Raw genomic sequence first — 25,409 nt, 5'->3', positions numbered from 1 at the left:
GCAAAAGCGCAAGCGGTCTACTAGGCAGATACCTAACGAGGGTGGTATGACTGTTCAGGAGGGCCAGGAGGCTATACAGCGTGCTATACAGGTGGTTGAGGCGCCAGTGATCCCTCCCGTACCACGGCCTAGGGCGCCTTATTTACCCCCTCAGCCAGCTAGGAGAAAGCTACCGACATGTAAGAAGTGTGGAGAAGAAGGCCATCGATCAGATCACTGTGATATTTAGTTAATTATTTTAATAAATTGGCGTTCTGGTGGTAATATTTATGATTAAAACTGTAGGGTAGGCGGTGGGTGGCCCACTCGCTTGGGTGGCCCACTCGCTTGGGAATCACGTTAATTACTCATAGGCGTGGGTGCCTAAATTTTAGTTGAATGGGAGCCTGAGAGCAACCTAAGGATGCTTATCAATGGATAACAGAGTGCCCCTCTTAAAGCCCCAACCTTCAAATGTAGTACCCCTGGATAAAAACATACAACACTTCAAGTTCTCTTTGAAAACATTCATGATTTTTAATTAAATACACTTCTTTTGCAAGAGACCCCAAAAAATCTCGGTCTTGTACCCAACTCAACCCTTTTTCTACTACTCTGCTCTAGACTACGCTAGTCATGGAGGACCAATCCCTCAAATCCACCTGTCATTGCGGCGCCATCACCGCGATTCTACCCTATCGACCCAAAGAAATCAACGAATGCCAATGTACAATCTGTCGACGCTACGCAGCAGCCTGGGCATACTACAAAGTGAATGAAGTCAAAATCGATATGAAAGGCGGCGCCAAACTCTCTCGATATATTTGGGGAGATAAAGAGATCTCCTTTAATTTCTGCGAGAATTGCGGTTGCGTGTAAGTCTTGATCAGCTCGTTGGTTTTGGATTTCAATGGCTTGACTAAAATGATTTGATCATAGGTGCTATTGGTGGCCAATGGAAGAGAAGACATCAGATGGTGATGCCGCTGAATTCGGTGTGAATACGAGGAATATGGATCCCATGGAAATCTTCCACGTCAACCGCAAGATTGGCAATGACTGGCTGTTACAGCCACTCAAGGATAAGACCAAGTCGCATGAGCAGGATCGGGCCAATTACTGAAATACAGTACCGATTTTTTCAAAGACTTGTGCTGAGTTCATTGACAATTTAAGTGAAAAGATTTGTTTTTTTGTCGCAAGTAGTGACTTGCTCTCCAGCGGAGCTTCAAAAATGTTCATATCCTTTCGCAAGCTACATAGGTCAATGCACCCTAATACGACTGATTATCCATGGTTCCTTGGCTCTTGAAATAATTGATACTCCGCAGAGGCAGATCAAATTATCTTATTTCGTCTTATTCAACATTGAGTGATTGTATCTAACCAATTTTATCTGATGATCACAACGTCGCAAACGACAGATCTACATGTCGGATTTTACCACTAATGCATATGTGGACTCAAATCTACCTTCCTATTTGCCGTTCAGATCCTTGAAATTATATCTTTGATAGTCCCTGCGCATCCAAGGCCAATGTCACTAGTACAAATGACCATCTCTCCCGCTTTTCCATAATCATTGCTTCTTTCTCAACCTTCTTCTTCGTGTCAAACACGAGTCAACTTGAAGTATGGATGAAAGACATACCACAAGGAAGGTAAACCAAATACCACCTCTTTATAGATATTTCAGCTGCGTAATTGCAATCAAGTCCGGAATATCCTTGCTGCTAGTGGATGAAGAGGGACTTTCTCTCCGAATACGATGTGCTAGAAGATTATTCCAAAGGTTGGCCATCTTGTGTCCCTTGATCCTGGAGTTCCACAACCTCTTTACTGGCAGGCTGAGATGCCTTGCGCTGATTCAGGAGACCATTTATATGCTGGCTTTTACAAGCAGAGGCCTTGCTTACCAACGCACCCTATGGTAGCTTCTGTGGGTCCATAAGAGTTGACAAGTCGCAGTTGCAGACTTCAGAGTTTCAGTCGACTATCACCCGACTGCTTACCACCGAATATAAGCATTTAGAGACCCGGCAAATCATAAATCATCTGGATGTTCTGTCTGGGCAATTCCAGGTGTCAGAGAAGCGTGGTTTACGCGGTGCTCAGCACAGAAGCTGACAGGTTTTTTTAAGCGTTGCTTTTCAGACGGCACACATACACAACCACCTGTCAGCAAGGTTGTGAAAGCATCCTTAACACAGGGATTGAACGAACAGTTGGAAAACTGTGCCATGCGCGAACAACGAGTGGGACCAAAAAGAAATAGACTCGCGTCAATGAACCGGATAGGTAAGCCTGATGTGGCATGTAAACACCCTTTGGGACTCCAGTGGAGCCAGAAGTGTATATGAGATGGACAACATCCGGAGGACTGTTTCTATCTCTCTTAGGGCATTAAGAGGAGGTACTACCTGAATTAAAAGATGTTCGAGTGCGATCTGTCTGTGAGCTGCGAAGGATTGCCGGTCCTTCTGGGGCGAGACGAACACTAATGGTGCTTTGACTTCGTGATTGATGTGCTCCAGGCGTGGTTCCAGATTTCTTTGGATCAAGAGGAATAAACGTCGGAACGGCTTTCATAATAGACAGTTAGTCTACAAGAACCCAGCATGACATGTCGATGTAGAACGGAACTATGTCGCTGGGGAGCTGTTAGACGACTAAATATTTCATCCAGCCCTCTGTATATCTAGCATCCATCCCAGGGACTATTTGAGGCTGATCTGAACTCCGATCACACATGTGCAGATGAGAACGTGGATGTAACCTTCTATTGGTTAAAGGAGAGTCTCGGTCCAGGTCAAAAGTTCGTGGCGATCGGCCTCGCTTAAAAGACCAACATTGCCTAACCATTGACAGGTCCCGTTCAGGTTTTCAATAAATAATCAATTATTACTGAATATCATGATGCAGCATTTATAACCTAATGTTGGAGCACCCCAGAGCTCATTATAACATGATCAATCTTTTCTTCTCAGGTCTACTTGATGAAGTTTGGTCAATCTCCCCAGGCTTTTAAATGTTTTCCATATTCACATATACATATGTATTAATCAATAGATACTTGACACTATGTAAGAATGAGATTTGTCAAAGGCCCAGCGCCTTAAAAGGTCTTCCAGCCTATGTATTATCCATGACTCATATCGTATTTGTATCAACCTCAAGTCCATTTGAAAAGTTGCTGCCGGATTGAGTGTTCAAACGTTCGCATTCTATCATCCCGATAATGCTTTTCCCCTATTTATTATCCTTCATCAGCTCTGTCAAACTAATCATCAGTTAAGCGAGGTAGATCCTTGAACTCACAAGTCTGACACCAGAGCATTAGCTCCATTCGCTACATCGCTGATAAGACCCGGGTCTTCTGCTGATCCATCGCTACCGCTGGCTTGAGTGTCCGTATCTCCTCTTCGCAATAACGTTTCCCCCCTGTTATGATCAGTCCTGTTGAGCTAGTCATTGGTTGAGCAAGGTAGATCAGCAACTCACACGCCTGCCACCACATCATGAGTGTCAGTTGCTAGATCGCCAAGAAGACCAGTGCTTTTTGCTGATCCAGGAGCGCGGGCCTGATTTCCCTGGCCGTGGATTGGAATCGCCAGTGCAGTGCCAAAAAGGCAAATGAGAGTATAATAAAGAACACGCATTTTGAAGGTACTGGAATAGTCAAACTGATTGGAGATGTAAACAAAATCTAACTTTGAATGCTCAGAAGACCAACCCTATTTATACTTTATTGCGCTCTATGTTATACAGTGTCTGGTATGCAGAATTCGGGTAACCCACTTCTAGTGCTAACTGGCTAGAGCCTAGCTGCAAGGTATCCTGCTTTCAGGAGAAAATCTGCAAGGTGACAGATGCATGTGTGGTTTATCACATACGAATTGTGGTGTTCTATCAATCTTTGTAGAAATTACCACAAAACGATAGCGCCTCTTGTGGCTTGCCCAAATAATGCATACACCAGACATTGTAGATTGTGCTCAAGCTACTTAATTATTACGTTATTGACTTCGTATAAAGCCCAATTTCTGGTCACTTCCTTGACAAAAAGCATCTGGACTCCTACTATGATTGGCTATTTAGGTGACAGGTGGAGTCGGAAATCTTAACTATTCTGAGGAACTTCTACCTAGCCCTCCTTGCTTGCACATGTGAACGAGTTTACATATTATGTCGATCAAGTTCCCCCATGTGCATCATCACACTAAACTATTGATGAATGATACATAATTATGGATATTACCTATGTACCAGGAACAATTTAACTAATGTGGCGCCTTGGACGCCAAGGCAATAATACTGCATTTGGAGGATATTTTTAGACATCTGGACCCGGTCAACATTTGAACTTCCAAGCTTGAACATTGGAAATGCTTCAAATTTCAAATCTATCGTGATATATTGATGCACATGCATACTGCACATGCATGCGAGGACTCGGATGCCAACCTCGGGATTGATCAGTAAAATTCATTTATTCAATTTGAAAATGCTGTACGGAGTACTACAGCAGCACTTGAGCGCTTGAGTACATACATACATAATGTCCCACATGTCCAGGTGACTAGACTAGTAGTATTTCTCATCCATTTCGTTCTAGTAGTAACTTGAACTAGTACTAATAGCATGCACATGTGTTGGGGTCCATTCCGAGTCCCACCAGTTGACAAATTGATCGGGTACCCCGTGTAGATGATCGATATCTTAAGCTGGGCTCTCTTGCCGCGGTCCACGGGTGGAGCAGATATTTCAGAAATTTCGATATACGAATATTCAAGTTTGGGCTCCCGGGGAATTTTCAAGTGCCACTGCCCACTGGAAGGTGGCAACTACGTCCCTTCGGCTTTCTATGTAGACATCTGGAGTTATATCCATGAGGTTGAGACTCTTGCGTTTCTCCAGGGCTACTATACCTTGAAGCGAGTCTATATATGAATGATTTCCTAGTATGTAGTAGTATGCATCGAGTCCTAGTCAAAGATTGTGCTTCTGCGACTGGCAGTGGGGCCCCGGGGTTCAAGTTGCCAGTGATAACGGATATATATGTGTAGTAGGTACGTGGATACTAGGATGCTGCGAACATTTGAACTTGAAACTTGAAGCCCTGAACGTCCAGATGTCTGCCCCAACTCCGCGTCCGAGTCTGCTAGGGAACTTAGTATTAGCATTCCACCTGGGCAAGGTTGCTCCGTCGAATTTTTATGTTGTTATGAAAACTTCCGAGGTGAGCACTTGGAGTGACTTAATGCCTTCGTAGGAACTTCACGGGTAGATTCAAATGTTGATAAAAGATATTGCCTACACCTACCAGCTTTAGGAGAGAGGAAGAAAGCAGTTAGTAGAATAGAGTTTTTAGGTCATAATGACAAAGTTTAGGCCTTCTATCACAAGCCTTCCGAATTGGTGTAGTGGCTAACATCGTCGTCTCTCACACGACAGCCGGGGGTTCGATTCCCCCATTCGGAGTTTCCTTTTTGAACTTTTTTTTTTTTGGGTCTCCCTTTCCCTGTTTTTATAGTGATTATAGGATTAAACAAAGTACATAATGGGTAGGTACCCTTTCAATCCAAGGTGTTAACAATTGAATAAAGCATTGAAAATTGAAATTGAAATTATACATTGATCTATCGGAAGAATTTATTCATATCATAGATGAAGGAGCCATTATAACACTATACACTAACAATCTATTTCACAATCTCCAACATGCTGAAGCCACAGTCACCAGGGTCCTCCATTCCACAGTACAGTCTAGTCTCGCACTTTTCGTTGCTGTTTTGATGTACATGTCAGTAAGTATAAAGAGTGAACGGCTGCCAAACTCCACTCACATAAAAAGCAAACAACATCCTCAGGAAGCCTAGCGCGGTTGATTTTATTCTGCCTACTGACTTTGAGTTAGTTCAAGTTGCTCAGGCTGTCCTTTTATTTCAATATTTTGAGCACCTACACTCCTTCAGATAGGAGGACAAAGCTGTTGTCTGCCGGGATGTCAACAGTTGGGCCCGTACATGGCTCTTTGGAGTAGAGACCCCGACGGCTATAGTATAATACGTATGAGTTCTCTGTTTGTATGCGAGAGAACCTTGGAGTTATGAGAAGATATGTTTATTTACCTTCAAGTCAGCACCTGCAACCAACTGGGCTGCACAGGAGAGAAGAGCGAGAGCGATAACTTTGTACGACATCATCGTGGCGTGCAACGGAGAGTCAAATGAACGCTGTAGAGGTAGAGAACGTGTCCAAAAACTTCTACGAGGTACAGGTCCATACTATTATATCACTCAGACTCTTCTTGGAAGCTGAAATGATCGTCGGTGATCCAAATCCAATATTCCGAATATTGCACTGCAAGGAGGCGATCTATTGACACATGGAAAATCTCACCGACAAAAGAGGGGCTTATTTTTAGACCGTCCCTCTGAGTTACGAACTAGTATCCAATATCAGGGGCAGTTCGGAGACATGTGGGTTAAATGATCATCAAAGGCTGAAATATTTGAATGTAGACTATGGCGAGGGACGAGCCCAAACTTGGATTTGAAATAACCTTGGAAGAAGCGCAAAGCGTCCATCTATAGGATATACGTGATGAACAACTGTTTAAGTCTACTGATATTCCTCTCGGAAGACCATGATCCTCTCATGTTCCTTCCCAGTACTATCCTCCTCAACCCATGCACGCCACATTCCACCGGAATTAAAGTCAGAGACAACCTTTCCCCGACGCAGTCCAGCAACAGCAGGTGCAGAATCGGCTTCAATTCCAATAATGCCACCTTCGCCTTCTCCAGTAATTTTCCAGCGTTGCCCTGCAGAGCGTTGGAGCTCACCACCAGGACCAGCCACGGCAGTGACGGCATCGGCTAAAGTAAGGCCAGGAGCTGAGAATCGTAGCATAGCGGAAGCAGTGCGTGCAGCGGCAACTCGGAGGAACGAATCACCGTTTCCTGTTCCTGAGATAGCAATGGCACGTTTTTTGAATGCTGTCTGAGTTCGTGGGGGTTGATGATCGAAAGGTTGCCTCTCCGAACGACGATCGACATGCTCTTCAGGCGAGCTGGACGGAAGGGAGGTATATAGTGGACTATGAGAGTCTCTCATAAACGGAGGCAAGCAGTCGGCCAACCAACCGTTGGCTTCTTGAATGAAACCCCCAATCGATGCCGGTGTATCTGAGTTCGAATGGGTACTCGGCACAAGCTCATCCCACGATTCTGCCCAGAAACCCGCACCAAGTGTAGGTGTATCTCCAATCCGACCAGGAAGCTTATTCGTCATACCTCCAGTACTCGTAGCGACGGCCAGATTACCCCATTGATCTAGACACACACATCCAACAGTTCCCTGGCTCATGGATAGGAATTCCTCCAGTCCCTTTAAACCGCGCTGATGCTCGTCCCATCGTTTTTTCGTCCAGAACCATTCATCAGACATGAATTCTAGACCCCATTCACGGGCTAGCGCCTCTACCTTGGGACCGTGCAATTGAGAATGTAGACAGCCGCCATCATTGCTCCGTGTCCCGTCTACAGTGTATCCAGTGCGTAACAGAGACTCGCGTGCGAGGCGGATGGGGTGACGAACATTCTTCACGCCCATTACACCGGCGCCGCGCTTTATAGTGCCTTCTAGATTGGCGGTGTCGTCTCTGACGGAGGTCACCATCACTGACGCCTCCATCTCAATAGTCCCCGCTGTAGTGAACACACTGCCTCGGCCGCAGTTAAAAAGCTCGTCATCCTCCATCAGAGAGACTGCATGCACAACGGCATCCAGTGCCGAGGCGCCATTTTTGAGGAGGTCATGAGTCGAGCGAAGGTAGGATTGCAGGGAGGCGTGATAGGCGGCGTACAATTCCGGTGGGAGGGTGGCGCGTTTAAGATTGCCCGCACCTCCGTGGAGGATCAACGCAGGTTTGTAGGAGGGCTTGGATTCAGCCATTTGCAGCGGATTGAGAGGGAACGACTCGTGAGGTTCGATAGTTGCGTGCGGGGGAAGGAGTTGAGGGAGATAAAGCGTTGGCAAATATGCGGTCAAAACTCCGCTGTGCTGGGCCGGGACCTGTAAGAGGAAGATAAGAAATCACACCTTGTAATTGTTGATAAAAGTGATGGAAATTGAATCCGTTGTGAAAAAAAGTTGCGTATTATGGCTGTTAGCAATGCGTTAATGTACAAGAATCCACCACGACCTCTTCAAACGCTTTTTTGTAGGATGAGCAGAGAAATTCTTTTGGGTAGGCCACCTGGCCATGGAAAGATCATAAACACCACCCTCAGGAACCAGCCATGAGAATCAGCCCGCCGTCCACAAAATACAAAGGCTCCGAAATGTAGGCCGGAAAAGGCAGTAAAAAAAAAGGAGTAAAGCTCATAGCAGAACAGAAATAAGGACCTCTATGCCATGTCGTTTAAGAATGATGACCCAAACCAGAACACCTGAGAAGAGAGACTCAATGGGGAGAAGTGTTTATAAAGACAAAGATCGAAGAGGTTGACGGTTTATCATCGGCCGCCGAGGAATATGGATCGAATCGATTGGATTGAGAGTGGGGAGGAGGAATTTAAGCAAGAGCCTTCTGCTCGGAGGGAGGAGGAGGAGGAAGCTGGATTAAGGATTCGAATTTAGCAAGCAAATAACATGCAAGTCGGAAGTCTCCTCCAATATTGCAGAAGTGTGTAACATACCTCGAGCTTTGTGTTATCGGCCATCATTCGCTGGAAACCAATACCGACACCCTCAATGACTGCAAGGAAAACAGCACACATGATGGCGGAGTTACGGGCGGCCTTGAAACCACCACGAATAGCAAGGGAACCACCGGTCAAGAAACCAGCGGAAATGGCGTTCCAAGCATCTTCCTGTTATTAATCGTGAGTAGATGTTCTGATTCGTACGCGCGAAGACGGGATGCGAACCTTCTTGCGGATACCCTTGATCGCGCAGTCGAAAGTACTGAAGAGACCACCCCAAACACCGAAGTTACCACCGAGAACAGGAGCACGAGCCTTGATGGCAGTGAGAGCACCTATCCGGCGCTCGCCGTAGGGGCTGTTACGGAAACCCTTAACACCGTGCCAGACTGCACCACCAATCGCCTAAATGAAAAGTCCGTCGGTCAGTTGTTCGATCTTTGGATGGAAGAAACGGATATCGAGAAAAAACATACACCCATGCAGAAAGCACCACCAAAATCGCTCAAGGCGACATAGGGGCAAGGGTCGCGAGTGTGATCCATTATGTTTTAAGGAAAGCGAAAATCGGCTCAGAGAAGGGGAATGGGTAAATTCGAGAAGTTGACAGATCGATAAACCGTGCGATCAGTCGAGAATTGAAAAGTTGAAAAGTTGTGAGTTGCGCGAAGTTGATGGTTAAAGAGGTTAGAGAGGATATGTTAAGGTAACGGGGAAATGACTTTTTTTCATGGGGAAAACGTGACCTGCGGAAGACAACCCGATCCGCCACTTCAACTCTGATGGGCTTGGACCTCATCGGGTGCTTCAGGAACAATCGAATATTCTTACAGGGAGATAATTCCGCGGCAGAAATTTGCCGTACAGCCCGTGTTGATGCAGATAAAAAATTTTTCTTTCTTTTCTGAGTCGAATTTCGGGATTCTACAGAGACTGCAACCTCGCGGACTGTTATATACATTCGTCCTAACCTTGGAAGTATACTAGGGCCGCCCTGGTACCTTTTGACTGAAGTTCAGAGAATAAATTAACTAGAAGGTTGGTAACAGGTGAGTGGCTTGAACCTGAAAAGATCTAATCCTAGTTTATAGACCAAATCGATTAGACTGGTCAAGCTATTGGAAGCTCTATAAAGCTTAGAAATCATTGAATTCAATCTGATACTCAAAATCAAGCAAAACATGGGAACCAAAAAGTTCCTTGCACACAGTACCTAGACATGACGACTATCAACTTTCGCGGACACCGCGGGTGACTGATTTGCTGGCAACCAGAATCTTTCGAATTATGGGCCCAGGGGGTGGCATATGCTGCTTTAGGAGCTTCACAACATCATCTTTCTGCTCTGCCCACTTCTCTAGAAGCTTTTCGGCCTCACTCTCGTTGAAATTGAAAAAGCGGACGATACACGCTCTGTCCGCTTCTGAGAGAGGTCCCCCTGCAGCCTGGATTGCCGTAGTGTAGGGCCCATTATCAGTTTCATCCCAAACCCTTGCCCCCGCCTTGATCAGACATTCCACAGCTTGATATCGACTGAAGCAAGAGGGAGCAATCAGTGCGGTACCATATCTTGCAGTTTTGGCTTCCCGATTAACGTCTGGTTCACCCGCGATGAGAGTCTCCAGAATTCCGTCCTCAAATTCGAGGAGTGTAGAATATGCGAGTATAGTGCCGAAGGCCTCATCTTTCAGGTTTACATCCACAGCAGCACCTGCCTCCACCATTGCTTTCACTTTATCTGGCTGATTTTGGAGGACAGCATTGGCAATGGCAGCTCTGTAGGCTTCGGGTTTCAGAGGAGTGGTCACTTCGGCTCCTGCTTCCAGCAGGCAAGCGACCATGTCGTAGTCTTCATAATACGTGGCGGATGCAGCGGCCATGAGAGCACTACCGAACTCTCCATTCTCCAGCTGCATGTTCACATCGGCCCCAGATTCGATTAAAAATCTAACGATTGATGGGTCGTTGGATTGCCTGGCTGCTGTTGCCAGAGCGCTAAGATATTCTCTAACTGTAAGTTGTTTGTTCACATCTGCTCCGGCATCAACAAGCCACTTAACAGCCTCTAGACTTCCAACTGTTTCGGAGCCAGTTTCAAGGTTGAGATAGGATGATGCGCATGCTGCAGCAAGAGCACCGCCATATTCTCGACCCTCCGAGAGTGCATTAACATCCGCTCCTGCCTCTTGAATCAAGAACTTAAGGATCTCAATCCGTTGGACTGTGCTCAAATCACTTGCTGCAAGCTCGATAGGATATACCTCCTCTGCCATGTGTAGCTTGTTGACATCGATCTTAGCCTCATTGACCAGAAACTTGACATCTTCTAGCTTGCCGTCGCGGATTTTTTGGTGGAGAATTCCACTTCCGTAATATTGGAATGTCGTGTTCACATCAGCTCCCGCTTGCAAAATGAGCTTGAGAATCTCAAGATTTTGTTGTGCAAAGGTTGCTACCAAGAGAACAGAATAATTTTCGTAGGCGGGCAAGGGAAGGTTGACATCGGCCTTTCCATCCTGGAGGAGGTATTTGACAACCGCGATCTGCGCTGCCTTGACCGCTGCTGATAATGCAGTGGTATCGTCACGAAGTCCCAATTCCTCTCTTACCCCTGCCTGCATGTTCACATCTGCTCCAGCATCTACCAAATATTTGACGACTTCAATCTGTCCAAAAGACGCTGCTACCACAAGAGCACTACCGTATTGGTAAGACAACTCCAGTCGCTCATTGACATTTGCTCCTCTTTCAACCAAAGTCTTGCAAATCGGCACGGACCCTGCCATAGCAGCCAAACAGAGCAGGCTGTGTCCTCTGATGTTAGTTCTTGAGACCTCATAGTCTGCAGTCTCCCACCAGCCAGACAAGATACTCTCGAATCCAAAGCCGCACATCCCAAATATGGCAAACCTTGCTTCAGAGACATCGGCAGAGCTTAATTCTGTACCTCCTAAATACTTTGTACCATAGAAGCGAACTTGATCATCATACATGAAGAAACTCATATCCTCTGCGCTGATATGATTCCAAGTTCTATACATTGAGCTGCTTTCTTCGGGAGAGCCAAGGAATCTCTTCAACAGGCTGGCCAATTTCTTCTCCTTTGTGTCTTCTACTTGGCGGACATGATACATCCAATACTGCCTCATGTAGACATGGAATGGATGATATCGACCAAATCCATCATCCGATTCTTCACGCTCCTCAAGGCTCACTTCTTTGCCTTCATCAGGGTTGATCATTTTGCTCATTTCGGGAAAGTCCCGATCATAAGCGCTGTTGAAGTATGAAAGACAAGCGACAGAGACATGGCAATGAGCGCTCGGCAGGGACCAGTGTTCTTTGCTTTCTAGGTACTCCATAACGGACAGATGTGTGAACCGCCAGACCTTCGATTTCGTATCAAGGGTAAGGAAATTGTTGCAAACTGAAAGCAACCCTTCTTCATCTAGTTTGTCTTCTACGAGGAAGATGTCCATATCTTCGCTAGAATCCATGTCGAGACGAATAGCAGAAAATATTTCAGTGCTGGTGAAGGGTGTTTTTGCGGCCATGACCCATAGGATGGCCCTCTTGGCAAGTATTTTATCAGTCTCCTCCAATTTTTCAATCTCATTCCAGATCTCATCATAGGCTTCCCGGATACCATCAGGGAGTGCGTCTAGTCTCTTCATGACACTTGATTTTGTACCACATTTCAGAATCTGATGCATTTGCAGAGATGCCCACTGGAACATTCCTTGGCAACGTGCAAGTAGTTTATCGATGACACTGGCTTTCACTGTTTTCAGAAACGACTTTCCCATTCTGTCAATCTCGGCATCAATGTATTTTCTGATATCGTCCTGATTAGCGTTTGCTGACACATTGATATTTGAACTGTTCTGAAGTTGACTTCTGATTTCAGAATCTGGTCGGCTAGAGATGAAGATCTTGACGGGCCTCTCAGTATTGTCCATGAGTGATTTCAGTGCTTCAATTATTTCAATTTGTGTATCTGAATCACACTCGTCCATCGCATCGATAATCAACTTTGTGCTTTCATATTGACCCAAACAAGCCTGGATCAATTTCCTGCACTGCTCAAAACGGAAAACAGTGCCCTTTTCCCGAGCTTCCTTCCAGACATCCTTGATATGGGGCTGGACATATCCAGGATCCTTCATGGTAGCTGAAAGTTGCCGGACAAAGCTTTGAAGGATGGATGATCCCTGCGCACGTCGTGGCTCATTTCGATCACAATAGAAAAATGCAAAGCCCTTATTCGAGACTTGAGAAGTTCCACGAACATGATCAACGACTTTCGACGTAAGGTATGTTTTGCCAGCTCCAGCAGAGCCTTCTAACCAGAGAAGTGTTGGTGTCTTTTTCTCCACCCAGGCACGGAAGTCTTCGTGCTGTAGCAGCCACTCGCCTGTGCCGGGAGTTCTCTTCTCACTGATATTGTCATGGTTCTCGCCAAAAGGAACAGAAGAGATCCACTCCAGCATTTTGATCCGCTCGCTTTCCTCCATATTGTCAAGAACCTGGGTCACACCTTGGTCAATCCGGAAAATGGGATCGTTGAAAGTCTCCAACATTTTGATCATGCGTTTATCAGAATCTGAGCTGCGCTTGCTCTCACAAGCTTGAACATCACGGAGGAGCCTATCCTCCTGCTCCACGAAGCTGGCGAGCGCTCCGCTCGCTTTACCCGGATTCACGATGGCCTCAAGAGTACGTCTAGCCGTGTTCCTCGAGAGAAGCTTTCCGGCATCCGCCAACAGCTCAAGTGCAGTAGCATAGATACGCAACAATCCAGACTCAAGATTCTTTTGCAGGGTCTCCATAGGAGAATCGGGATCTTGTGGGAGGTAGACCTGCTCATACACCTGTCCACGACTGATAACGCGTACCACTTTCTCGGCAGTTCCAAGAAGCGCACCCATCTGCTCTCCTTCATTCACAGGAATCTATGAAGTTATTAGTAAACATGATTCCCTCAATTTCAAAGAGGAACTTGCTTACCTCCATAAGAGACTTGACAATCTCCCAAGGTAGGCTAGCATTCGCTGGTGCAAATTGAATAGCAATGTCTCCCGCCTTTTCCAACCAACCGAGAATCTTTGTAGTATAGTCGCGCAGAACGATATCCTCACCACCAAATGAGACCTTCCAGAATTTCTTCTCACATTCCTCTTGTTTCTGATTGACTACTCCAACAAGATCGCCGATCGTGATTCCGCGGATACAGCCCTGATGTTGTCCAGACCCATCCCCTTCAGGATCTCCTGCTTGGAAGGAGGTAGTTGGGCCAGAGCATCTCGCCAAAGATCTCGAATTACAGTCTCAGGCTCAGGCATGGGCTCAGGTTCAGGTGTCGGCTTTTCATCGGGAATCACAGAGATATTCACCTCTTTTTCGACGGGAGTTATAGTAGACTGCTCAGATGGAGGCGGTCTCTGAAGCTCATGCTTGGGCTCTGGTGCTGGTGCAGGTGCCGGAGGGGCTGCAATCTGGTATAAGGCACTATGTATCAGTACAAAGACTACACTTTGAATGATGTTTTGCTTAACTCACGGGCACATTTTCGGTCACGGTCTTCTTATCGTCGCGATTGTGCCTATGAAGCTTGTTCTTGAGTTTTCCAAACATGATGCAGCAATTATTTGGACTTCTGTCTCCCCAAGTTTCCAAAGGAGGGGAAGTTCAAATTTCCAGAGTGAACCAACACAGCACAACCTGAGATTATTGTGGATAAATTTCCCGTCGATCAGCAAGTCTGTCCAGGTGTAGCAAAAGATGTGCACCATCTCCACCGAGGAGCCATCTTGACCCACTTTACGTTCAGCTAATATCCAGATGGAATTTCGATTCGCCGTTCGAATGGGGGGGTTCGATCTTGGGTTCAAATTACCCATGGGCGGTTTACGTAGCTAATGCACAGCTTGGACCTTGGAATTTGTTGTAAAGCCAATGAAAGTACTGAAAAATCCACTATATCCTGATTTCAGATCCGCTCAGCCAGCCATGTTGGCACATACATATTGATGTGAAAAGGAATGGAGTTATCACGATAATCAATGGACTGGATTACCCGTGGAGAAGACGTTAGCTGGTTGAGATCAATTATCCACATTGATCTACTTGACTCGAGTCTAGTATGCAGTGTGATGTTTCAATACGGTGGATTCATGATAAATGTATGCATGTTTGTTCGTCAACGAACAGATCGCTTAATGCAAAGACCCACTGCCCCTCCGTCACAGCGAGGACTCCACCTGAATACGTAGGTGGATGTGAATATTAGACACATATGCAGCGGAGTATGTAATGTCAGTGACTGTAGGTAACAACTGACAGACACTGGCAGAGGAAGATCAAAATTTGACGACAGAAAAATGGAAATATGACCAAATAATCATCATCATCCATCCATCCGGAGACGCAGGATTGCTCCTCTTCTAACAGACGGATCAAAAGACACCTTCCATAAGCGTATCTCATTCAACGCAAGTATCTTGTCTGGATGCACCCTGATTCGTGTATACATTTTGGCCCACACATGCCAGTGTGCAGTGAATCTGAATGTGCTCTCCATATTTCAGTGATCCACAACTAGACTAGCACTGGCACTGGTATGAGATAAAAGTTACAATCATGCTTCCACTTATCTTCTACTCATACATTTGAAGAGAGTTTGAACTGCAGTATTGATGAGTGAGTCGTGCTCTGAAGCCACATGGAGGAGTTCCGCTGCCAGTGTCCCACCTGGGCAGTCAGTTCATCGTGATGAACTTCAAGTATTGATTTAACCAACGAGAGGACTAGTAGTGATGAAATTCCCTCCAAAAATTAAGGCGTCGTTTTTGTTTACTGGCCCAGTATATAATGTGGAACATGGACAACGATTCCTACGATCACCATGAACCGTCTCAATGAGGTAGGAATCCGTCACTGTAGGATAAAATCGATTGGTCAAGTTCTTGGCCTATGCTGTGTCAAAAACAGCAAAAACAGATCTGCTCATAAGGCGACCAATATTCGGCAGCAGCCTTGATGTTGAACTTCCCCGCTCACATATCGGGCCGGCGTGATTGGGGTACTTGGGCATTAATGAATTAATCAGCTAGTCGCTTTTAGAATGGGCAGCGCTTAGCTTCAGCTGTCCCTTCAGCCCCAGCATATCTTGAAATCTGAGTGACACCGGGACTTCCCAACTCTGACTTCGTATGCACACGATGCCTTTGGGCTTGCGGTTTTCTTTAGGGGCCTTGCCCAAGAGAAAGGCTCGACCGAATCCATCCAAGACAGTGTCCTAGACAGAGAAGAAAGAGGGTGAACGGAAAACCTCCGAGTCAGCACTATCGAAACCGAACTCGGTACCTACCCCGCCTGCGACACGCAATAATCTGTGGGAACGAGCAGAGAAGAAGTTAAAGGAAGACAAAAAGAGAGAAGAAATCCTCCAAGAAGCCACCAAGATCTTCGAGGATTGGGGGTTAGATATTCAACTAAGCGGGAAGGATGACTACAAGAAAATTAGCAGCTTTCTTGAGGATAGAACGATTGAGCTAAAAGAGAAGCAGTGGATGATTGGTGATCAAAATATCAGGAGATGGAACCAGTTGAACGATTCAAGTTCACAATAAGAGACCTCTGTGGGCTTCTTCTGGTAATCATTGAGGGGAAGGTGTACCTCCTCCACCAGACTGTCAAGGAATTTTTAGTTCTAGAAACTTCATCTTCAGGCAGCATCTTGACATCCCATATCTGGCAACATTCCCTTAAGCCAATGGAATCAAGCAAAGTACTTACTGAAGTGTGCATTTGGGTCCTCTGTGCGGACCCAGAGAAAAGTCACGAACTCTTTTGGGATTACTCCGTGTCTTACTGGATGGATCATTTGCGTGAAGCTTGCTCCTCTAAAGGAGAGAAAGTCACAGAGTTGGCAGCCCTTCTTTGTTCTCCGTGGACAACGGAAGGTAGAAGGTTTTATGATGAATAGAATCCGTCGTGGCTTTCTATTCCAGAAAGCTCTTCACCTTTGATCGTCGCATCTTACCTCGGACTCGGAGGAGTCGTTGACTTGTTTCTTGACTATGAGGAAACTGATGTGAATTCAAGGGACGCGCAACAGCAAACCGCACTCTCCAGGGCAGCGGAAAATGGTCATGAGGCTGTGGTCAAGCTACTTCTTGAGACTGAGCAGGTGGATATTAATTCAAAGGACTCTTTACATCAACGAACTCCACTCTCCAGGGCAGCAGACAATGGTCATGAGGCTGTGGCCAAGTTGCTATCTGAAGCTAGCACCGTGTACCAAGGCGAGGATGGGTGAATCAGCAGTTGCCCTCATTTAGAATGCATAAAACAAATACCCTACCTATACAATGCCACAAGCCACTCATGAGAGGCACATGCTCAGCCATCGAAGGTGCCAAACTCGTCACAGTCTATCTTATCTCCTATCTCCTATCTCCTATTTCGAATTTCTGCCCTTGATGCCCACTGGCAGGCTGGGTGCGCAGTTGTACAACTGGAGATACAACTGGAGGTTTCTTTAGATTGAGCTGATCCTGCGTCGGATTTATTGCGATTTAGTTCAAATGTTACTTATCGTACTCCACAGACAATTACATACGAGAGCTATGTACTCAAATAAATTGCAACATTTGAATGCACTCCTATCTTAATACCCTACCCACTCACTGGAAAGAGAATTTTATCACCCTATCTCTGTAACGGGTTGGACCTGATCAGGTACTCAGTGAGCAGAAGCGGCAACCTTGGAAGAGGGTGGGCATTAATCTGGAAAGGGAAACCAAACTTTGAGAAATCCGTTACCTAGGTTTCTGGATTGACTTCCAAGACAGGCAGGTAGGATAAGTGATTGTAGCAAATGACAGACAGAAGAAGATCAAAATACTTCAAATGATTAAAAAATTTGACGGAGAAATGTAACTATGACCAAATCATCATCATCATCATCTAGAGACGCAAGAGTGCCCCTCTAACAGATGGATCAAAAGATACCCTCCATAAGCGTGTCTCATTTAATGCAAGTATCTTGCCCGGATGCTCAAAACAAAAATTGGCGACCCCTCCTGGAATAATCATCTTCCCAAGCAAGACACTACCGGGAGACCAGACATGAATGCCATCCCCACATCCACTGTAAACGTTCCCCTGCAAGTCACACTTGATTCCATCAGGGATACCGTTATCTGCCATAGCAAACACTCGACGGTTTGTCAAAAAGGGCTGCTCATGATAATGGACAACATCGAAAGCGTAACTGCTCATATTCCACGTCAGTATCAAGGAAACCAGGAGAGAATTCAAGGTTTACTTACACCGTAGAAGGGCGGTACAAATCAACAGTCCCATCACCTTGGACACTATCCGTATCAGTAATGTAAACAGTCTTCTCATCTGGTGAGAAACAAATGCCATTCGGTCTTCCAAATGAATCTGCAACGACCCGAATAGACTTGGTTGAGGGATCATATCGATAAACTTGTGCTGGCAACTGAGGCGTAGGACGGAAGCCCTGCTTGAATCCATAGATTGGATCCGTGAACCAAATGGATCCATCGCTGTGGATAACAACATCATTAAGAGAGTTGAATTGTCGGCCATGGAAGCTGTCGATGATGGTGGTGCATTTGTAGGGAGCATCGGTTTCCATGTGTATCAGGCTAGAGGGTCGGTCATGTGTTCCCTGGCTGCAGAATAGGACACCATCTTGGTGGTTCACACCACCGTTCGCCATAGGGATATCAGGGTGGATTTCCTCTTGGGTACAGATGGTCCTGTCATTTTTGTCGAGTTGGATCTTCGAGATCTGAATCCTCTGTTCACCATCGTTTGTGTGGATTCGGTTGCTGGTGATGAATAACTGGCTCTTTGATGCAATGTACACGCCTGCTTCGTGGGCGAAGGGGTAGATGGTGTTTTCGAGGTGAGGCTTGATCTCTGGATTTGGTCCCAAGATGTCCTGAAAGGCTGGGTGGAAGTGTTGAAAACTCATATTGAAGAGAGAGCCCGTGCTTCACAAGACGAATTCTTCGTAAATTCAATGTGGGGAACTTGCAAGCACAAGTCCGAGTCTTTGCAAATAGAACTATTTATTGTGCACAGAGATGAAGTTTTGCTCACACGCCGTATCTGTTGACTGAATCGGTGATTCAAGTTCTCGGATCGGCTATAGCGGGGCAGCAGTGCATCATCGGCTACTATATCGGGCATTCTCCGATGCTGCACCAAAGGTCTTGACTACAGATTAGAATATCTGGAGTTTGATACGGGGAGAACCCCGATTCAAGTTCATATTTTCTATGGATGCTGTTGACTTATTGACAATTCGCTATATGCACACCACCTCTATTTCTTCTTCGACGATCCACCAGGCGGATTCGCTCCGCGACGCTTGTATTTCCGAGGGTCTATCACATCGTTAGTTTCCGGACAGAATGAATTGGGAGAATAGCAGCACATACCTTTTCTGCTCATCAAAGCAGGATTTCTCGTTCCTTTACCTCCTTCCCAGAACCCACGTCCAGCTTTGCCAATAAGCACTGCCTTGCAAATACCGCAATTCTCGGGTCGGTAGACTTGTTCGCGAGAACAGAAGCCACTGCATGACGTTAGTACAGGATGGACTGATAAGTGAGAACCTTGTTATACATACCAAATCATACGATTTGCGTGTTCATTCGGATGGTCTGTTTCAGCATCATGACATCTAGGTCTATTAGCATATTGAAAACAAAAAAACCCATATAGATACATACCTGTCGCAAGGAAAGACCTTAGCGCAACAGCTGAATCTGGTAATAGTTAGAAGATACCATCTAGGGAAAAGTTTAATTCCAGAGTTCTCACCTAAACCAACGGTAACTTTTTGTGTAATGTTGGCAACGACCACGTCGTGGAAGCTCTTGACCTGCAACAATCCCGAGGACCTCTCTAGGCTAGGAAATTATTAGCAACATTCTCAAACCGCACCAGGGGAAAAATTTACCTTTCTCTTCAAAGAAAGACCCGATCGAGATGAAACTAGAACAGCATAAGTACTGTGAATGGCACACCGGATTATTTCGATTAAACTCACTTGCAGCGCTTCCAACGAGCAGAAACTTTACTTCAGGAACCTTGAAGACTGTGCCAATGTCAGTAAGAAACTTGAAAAGCGAAAAAAAAATCAAAACCAACCCATTTTCCGGTGACAATGTCTGCATATCGCCATAGCACTCTCTCCGCGAACTGCAGATACTCCAGGAGCATGGTATGGCGTGGAACACTCAGAACAGGTTGGGATAAAGTTGCTGGTCCAAAAATTAGCCACTAATTCAGTTCGCAGAAAGACATCTTGTCAGGCCTAGTTGATGATAGTACGCACCTTGGAAGAAGGTCCACGATGGTGCAGCCATCCAAGTCCAGATATCCAGCACGATTAGCATGCGAGTGCATCAATTGCTTGCGGAAACCTGTAAGAACATGTCAGTTCAGATATCCTTTCAGATTATCAGTTCTCTCAAGACTGACCAATGCTCATAGAATTGGCACATTTTCTGCAAGATTCGGTTTTAGGTGCGTTCTTCGGGTCCGTAATATTAGGAACATTCTTGATATCCATAGACTCCTTGCATCTTTCACATTTGACCGTGATGGCAAGATGCAAAATCTCCAGAAGCTCGATTCCATAAAGCTCTAGGAAGGGAAAGGACAGGGCGACACCTCGCCCAGGTGTATCAGCTGTGATAGGAACGGGTGCACCTCCTTCACTTGCGCCTTCGTCGTCTTCATCGTCCTCGTCCTCGTCTTCGGATTCTTCAAAACTGGATTCTGACAGGTCGCTACCGCTTTCGTTTTCTTGGAAAGACCACTCAGGCGGGCGTGGAATGACGTGCAGATGTGGCCGATCTGGGTCTTCGACTTCCAGCACAGAGTTGGGCTTTTCTTGCTCGGGTAACTCTGTATCAATGGTCGTCTGAGGATACTCATGTTGCGATTGCTCAGCAACTTCAGGCAAAGGTGTCTTGGCAAAGTTGTGTATATTACTAGCCAAGTAATTGATTTGCGAGACCAGGTTCAACTGGGAGTTTTTCTCCACCCATTGTGCAAAGCCAGACTCCACAGATCTCGCCTCTGGGCTATCAATACCTTGTATCTCAATTGCGGAATGTTCAAGTGGATACAGCGAAGGCACCAGAAGTTTCACTGTTTTCATAGTCTGGAGTGAACCAGGCAGGCGATCTTTCTTGGTGGATTGAATCGGAACAACGAAAACACCATCTGATCGCTTCTGAAATAATGGAAGTCTACCAAGGCGAGCCTCGAGTTGCTTCGTCTCTAATGCTCTTCGCTTTTCAGCTTGCGCCTTTTGCTCAGCTGTGTAGGTTTTCACTAAAACAGGAGGCTTTGGTGTTGCTTTCGGAGCACTAGTTGATGCTGGTTTTGGCAGTATCGTCAATTCGGATTCCATACGAGACACCGGCTTTGTTGACTCCGGTCCTTTGCTGCTAGTTCCATTGCCAATATTAGACACGAATTTGAGCTTGGGGCCTTGCTCGAGAGTGGTGAGAAGCCTCTCTAGCTGCCTATCAAGATTGTTTAGCCAATTAAGTAGCGTTCCACGGCCACCTGTCCTTAACGTATGATCCACAATATCATTGAAGCCTCTCGCGACGTTCGCTTGATATGCAGGTTCCATTTCAGGGTTAGTTACTGTAAGTGAGGGTCTTCCTGTGGCAGGGTATGCCATTGGGACATGCAGCACACATTGCAGCTTATCCAACTCAAACGGAAAGTCTGGATCGGACGGAGGCAGCCCAAATTCTAGAATAGATTCATTGTCGTCTTTTGTTTCCTTTGGCTGGAAACGTCGTCGCAATTGGTTTAGCTGAAACTCTCTCGGGTCCTTTTGCTCGACCTTTGAAACGGGCCTTTGAGGCTGATTGGCATGTGAAAGGGTTGTTGTCTGTTTAGATTGGAGGTCACCGGAAATCTTATTCTGAGCTCCACTCGATACATTGCGGTCTGGATTCTGGCCGGTACTGATCGGAGCATGAGATCCAGACTGCTGATCGGCTGGAGTCACATTTTGCTCGCCAGCTGCGGCATCATGAGTGTACGGGCACTGAGCACCAGCGCGGCAACCTGAACCGAGGTCAGTCTACAGTCCAAATCCAATAAACATAATGAAGACAAAAACAGTGCAATGATGCCACATGCTGATCGTCATATCATTCCACAATTGAGCCATCTTGACCGGCTATCCTAGTCGGCAAGTATGATCCAACTTAGGGCCAGTAAGCATACCCTCAAAAGAGATATACACGTATGCACATAACCGATAAGGCGTAATATATGAAAGACTTAAACACGATTTTGACAACAAAACAGTCGATACCGAAATGGGGAAAATATAATTCAACGAAAAAGAAAAAAAGGCCCGAGATTACGTACCCTTCTTACTCGCAAAGTATCGACATTTCCCACGTCTTTTCGACGATGATTGGCGAGAGTTCTTAGATTCTGGCGCGGATGTAACGCCATGGGACGAAGTTGTAGTTGACAACTCATCGCCTGTCAAGGGGGGCTGCTCAGTCCCTGTTCAAAAAATACAATGAGCGTGTGATCAAAAAGGTTACGGCCCGTTGTTCAGGCCCTATCTGTGGAATTGAAGGTTCCAGGGCGAGCCAAAGCCACCAGCAAGTATTCATCTGCAGGATAGTGGGCGGCCTGGCCTCGATGGCTGAAATGTGCATGGAGGGGGTACTGCATAGGTCTGCCATGCTATGTACTGCCCTGCCCTGCGCCATTCAAGGGGTTTTCCAAAAAGTACCAAAGCATGAAGATCAGGTCGAGACCATGAAGCAGGCCCAAGCAGGTCTTGCGGCGGGGTTGAGGAGAGACAAGCCACCAACGACACCATGTGGGAATAGAGCCAATAGAAGGGGGACAGAACTTACGATAGACCTGGGGCTCCGGACCCGCTATATTGTCAGTTGACCCGTTCTCCATGATAGAGCTGGGGTTGGATGGACGGGAGAGAATGGGGGCGAGGGCGGTTCTGAACTGAGGGGTGACGTTTGAACTGCCAACGCAGAGATCGGGTGACCTGGGTCGGGATCGACAGGACCAGATCTGCAATGCACAACAGCGGTACACGACCAAGAAATGCCAGGGCGCGGTGGTATATGTTGCAATTAAGGACCGGGATTGGTGTCTAAAAAAAGCCGATTCGGATGTCTCGAAGATATAGAAGTTGCTAGTGCCAAGAGTTGAGTTTTGATGTGGGGAACTCACATCATGTCCGCCATGATTCAATCTGACTCACATTCTAGAAGAAGTGAGTCACTTGGGCACTTTGGAAAAACTTGAATGAAGAATCCAATTGTTAGGAATAATTCAGGATCAATATGATTCAAATGAATGATTGTATTGTCATGCTAAATCGATAGTCTACGAAGGTTTGAGTGTGTATGCACGGTTGCTCCTTGTTGGAGCCTGAGGCATCAATAGACCAAACTTCATACTTCATTCCGAGTCTTTATCATTTCCAAGCTCGATATTATTATACTACTTTGTGCCTATCAATTGAGTCTACTAAACCATCTGTCCAATCATTTTCAAAAATCTGTTTCTTAAACTTGTAATCAAGGCATAGTAAGACAACTTGAAGACAGGAGAAGATCGTGAACCCAAGGTACATCACAAACCATTATCAAAACCTTGGAAGCATAAGCTGAAAGAACCCTCTAGCTCTACAACTCAGGCCACTGATGAAAACTCGGGGTGTTCAATCCCCTATGAAGGTGACATTATCTTCAACGACAGCTGGAACTTTATGTGCAAAGAATACCAGGTAATAATGTCACCAGTTGACAGAATTTGATGTTACTGCGACAGTACATACAAAGAATACTCCGTACTAATTGATAAATTTTCAAGTTCACACCTCGATAATTGAATTTTCCATCTCACCGGTGCTACAAATAGTCTTCAGTCGGATTACCCAAAGAGGTAAAAAGAAATCATTGCATAATATGTGTACCCTCCCCGCTCGGATGCTCAACTCGCGCGATACGCGGAGAAAAGATGAGGGGTTCGGCTTCGAGAACTCCGGGAAGCCACCGTGACGCCGCCACTTCAGGGTTATGCGTTTAGCCCCGTAGCCAAAGTACCTAGAAACCGACACGCTGGTCCCCCGTCGGTAACAGCAAGGGGCAAAACGGTCAGATGAGGTGAAGACTTTTTCTGTTCTCCCCACTGTACAACAATATTCCAGTGTATCTTTCGATATGAAAATACATCCTGTCAGCATTGTATAAACCCTCTTTCACTGAACTAATCTCATTTTAATAAACCCCCGGGGCCGACCATATCACGAATAAGCCTTCTCCACTCCCGATGTCGGTAGAAAATACCCCGGAAATTCAGGTGACAATTCGCCAGATCAGATGACAAGATAATTTAAAATTCAGCCCAATGATCTTGTTATCAGCATTAAATCGGATTGCGATCTGGTTCTCCCAATACCAAAAAAAAACTACAGTAATAAACCTTGGAAGTTCACAATGCCGCGCTTAAAGTTCAAAACAAAGCCGGCAACACGGATGAACGGACATGGGTATAGGCAAAACCCTTTTGCACGCTTCAATCAGGACTCTCCTGGAAAATTCGAAATGGTCACACCCCCCTCCACAACTGTGCCGTTAGTATTAAACATCCCTGTCTGGTGGCTTTGATAGACTCTACTAGTTGCATGGGGGCTCGCAGCCCTAGACGGAACCCCAACGGTCGGGACTAATACCGTGACCTGAATATTACGCCGTTTAGAGATAGAATAGATTAGCCCCGGCCCGTCCGGCGCTCACATTTGACTTCAAGGAATCGCTTAATTTTGTTGATAATGTGGCTGTATCAGATTGAAAAAGAGGCGTGGTCACCTGGGACAGTGGCTTAATTCTCCATCTCATGAGTGCGTGGTGGCATTGTTGATTGGAAGAAAAAACTCCGTCTACCCGAAAGCATACTCTCAGTGCTGACATTTGTCTTGGACATATCATAAGATTTCTATCTATTCGACTGAAACTAAATAGTTGGAGCATGACCGCGTATTTGCCGAACGTTAATCTCAGATTGAGATGTCTCGTGTCCAGGCCTCACAGCTCTAGAAGCGAGCATAGGAGCCCTTCTCCGAGGCATGAAGGTTATTCCCGCAATCTTGAAACATTGAAGTATTCACGTGCACATGTGCATAATCTGAGTCACAGTCTTTGAATACATATGCATTCAACTGTAAAATGTTCCAACTAATCCCTATTTCACAAGTTCATTCACAGATCAACCCAAATATTCATAATTGTATGTACCCCAGATTGATGACCAGGGCATTTAAGCGACTGTACTCCATACATGTCCCGTACATACTGCACCCCACTAGGTAATACAAAAACATACTAACCCAATTTAGCGCGGTACTGTAATACCGTAAAATGGCTGAAAGGGGAAACTCACATTCCCAAATAGGTTAGCACAATCTTGCCATGAAACGCACCAACCGGAACACCCTTCCAGAACCCTTCTGGAAAAAAGCCTCGTTGCAACTTAACAAAACCATGGGATTGTTCACGCCGCACGCGCACAACAACAACCAAATTCGGACTCGGCAAATATGACCGGGTAAAGTCAATAAATGCGACGAAACCAGCTTCTTTAATATCAATC

General features: G+C 45.9%; 8 protein-coding genes across 8 annotated transcripts; 2 read left to right on the top strand and 6 right to left on the bottom strand.

Moving 5' to 3' along the window:
• Positions 1-615: 615 nt before the first annotated feature.
• Positions 616-1,102, top strand: N7483_009597 (GFA family protein; the record flags this gene model as incomplete). The annotated part of the gene is made up of 2 exons (XM_057093024.1): positions 616-854; positions 919-1,102. The coding sequence occupies 2 exons, from the start codon at positions 616-618 to the stop codon at positions 1,100-1,102; spliced, it is 423 nt and encodes a 140-aa protein (XP_056944198.1).
• A 2,191-nt stretch (positions 1,103-3,293) lies between these two features.
• On the bottom strand, positions 3,294-3,638 carry N7483_009596 (uncharacterized protein; the record flags this gene model as incomplete). The annotated part of the gene is made up of 2 exons (XM_057093023.1): positions 3,294-3,420; positions 3,481-3,638. The coding sequence occupies 2 exons, from the start codon at positions 3,636-3,638 to the stop codon at positions 3,294-3,296; spliced, it is 285 nt and encodes a 94-aa protein (XP_056944197.1).
• A 2,965-nt stretch (positions 3,639-6,603) lies between these two features.
• Positions 6,604-7,938, bottom strand: N7483_009595 (isoaspartyl peptidase/L-asparaginase; the record flags this gene model as incomplete). Its single annotated transcript, XM_057093022.1, has 1 exon — positions 6,604-7,938. One exon carries the CDS (start codon positions 7,936-7,938, stop codon positions 6,604-6,606), a length of 1,335 nt encoding a protein of 444 aa, XP_056944196.1.
• Positions 7,939-8,560: 622 nt separating this feature from the next.
• Positions 8,561-9,235, bottom strand: N7483_009594 (protein transporter TIM17; the record flags this gene model as incomplete). Its single annotated transcript, XM_057093021.1, has 4 exons — positions 8,561-8,602; positions 8,685-8,858; positions 8,916-9,095; positions 9,167-9,235. The coding sequence occupies 4 exons, from the start codon at positions 9,233-9,235 to the stop codon at positions 8,561-8,563; spliced, it is 465 nt and encodes a 154-aa protein (XP_056944195.1).
• A 684-nt stretch (positions 9,236-9,919) lies between these two features.
• Positions 9,920-14,324, bottom strand: N7483_009593 (ankyrin repeat domain-containing protein; the record flags this gene model as incomplete). Its single annotated transcript, XM_057093020.1, has 4 exons — positions 9,920-13,642; positions 13,698-13,874; positions 13,922-14,185; positions 14,250-14,324. 4 exons carry the CDS (start codon positions 14,322-14,324, stop codon positions 9,920-9,922), a joined length of 4,239 nt encoding a protein of 1,412 aa, XP_056944194.1.
• A 2,242-nt stretch (positions 14,325-16,566) lies between these two features.
• Positions 16,567-17,010, top strand: N7483_009592 (ankyrin repeat domain-containing protein; the record flags this gene model as incomplete). Its single annotated transcript, XM_057093019.1, has 2 exons — positions 16,567-16,654; positions 16,703-17,010. The coding sequence occupies 2 exons, from the start codon at positions 16,567-16,569 to the stop codon at positions 17,008-17,010; spliced, it is 396 nt and encodes a 131-aa protein (XP_056944193.1).
• A 650-nt stretch (positions 17,011-17,660) lies between these two features.
• Positions 17,661-18,920, bottom strand: N7483_009591 (SMP-30/gluconolactonase/LRE family protein; the record flags this gene model as incomplete). The annotated part of the gene is made up of 3 exons (XM_057093018.1): positions 17,661-17,967; positions 18,026-18,721; positions 18,811-18,920. The coding sequence occupies 3 exons, from the start codon at positions 18,918-18,920 to the stop codon at positions 17,661-17,663; spliced, it is 1,113 nt and encodes a 370-aa protein (XP_056944192.1).
• Positions 18,921-19,055: 135 nt separating this feature from the next.
• N7483_009590 (uncharacterized protein) lies at positions 19,056-22,700 on the bottom strand (the record flags this gene model as incomplete). The annotated part of the gene is made up of 11 exons (XM_057093017.1): positions 19,056-19,117; positions 19,172-19,308; positions 19,363-19,396; positions 19,466-19,501; positions 19,557-19,640; positions 19,786-19,833; positions 19,887-19,999; positions 20,074-20,161; positions 20,220-21,833; positions 22,143-22,286; positions 22,649-22,700. The coding sequence occupies 11 exons, from the start codon at positions 22,698-22,700 to the stop codon at positions 19,056-19,058; spliced, it is 2,412 nt and encodes an 803-aa protein (XP_056944191.1).
• Positions 22,701-25,409: the final 2,709 nt, after the last annotated feature.

Source organism: Penicillium malachiteum, assembly GCF_028827825.1.
Source record: "Penicillium malachiteum strain IBT 17515 chromosome Unknown utg000004l:1.0-4883003.0:1.0-4884900.0, whole genome shotgun sequence".
NCBI lineage: Eukaryota > Fungi > Ascomycota > Eurotiomycetes > Eurotiales > Aspergillaceae > Penicillium > Penicillium malachiteum.
The sequence above is the reverse complement of the archived record's forward strand: the minus strand, read 5'-3'. Positions and strand labels throughout refer to the sequence as shown.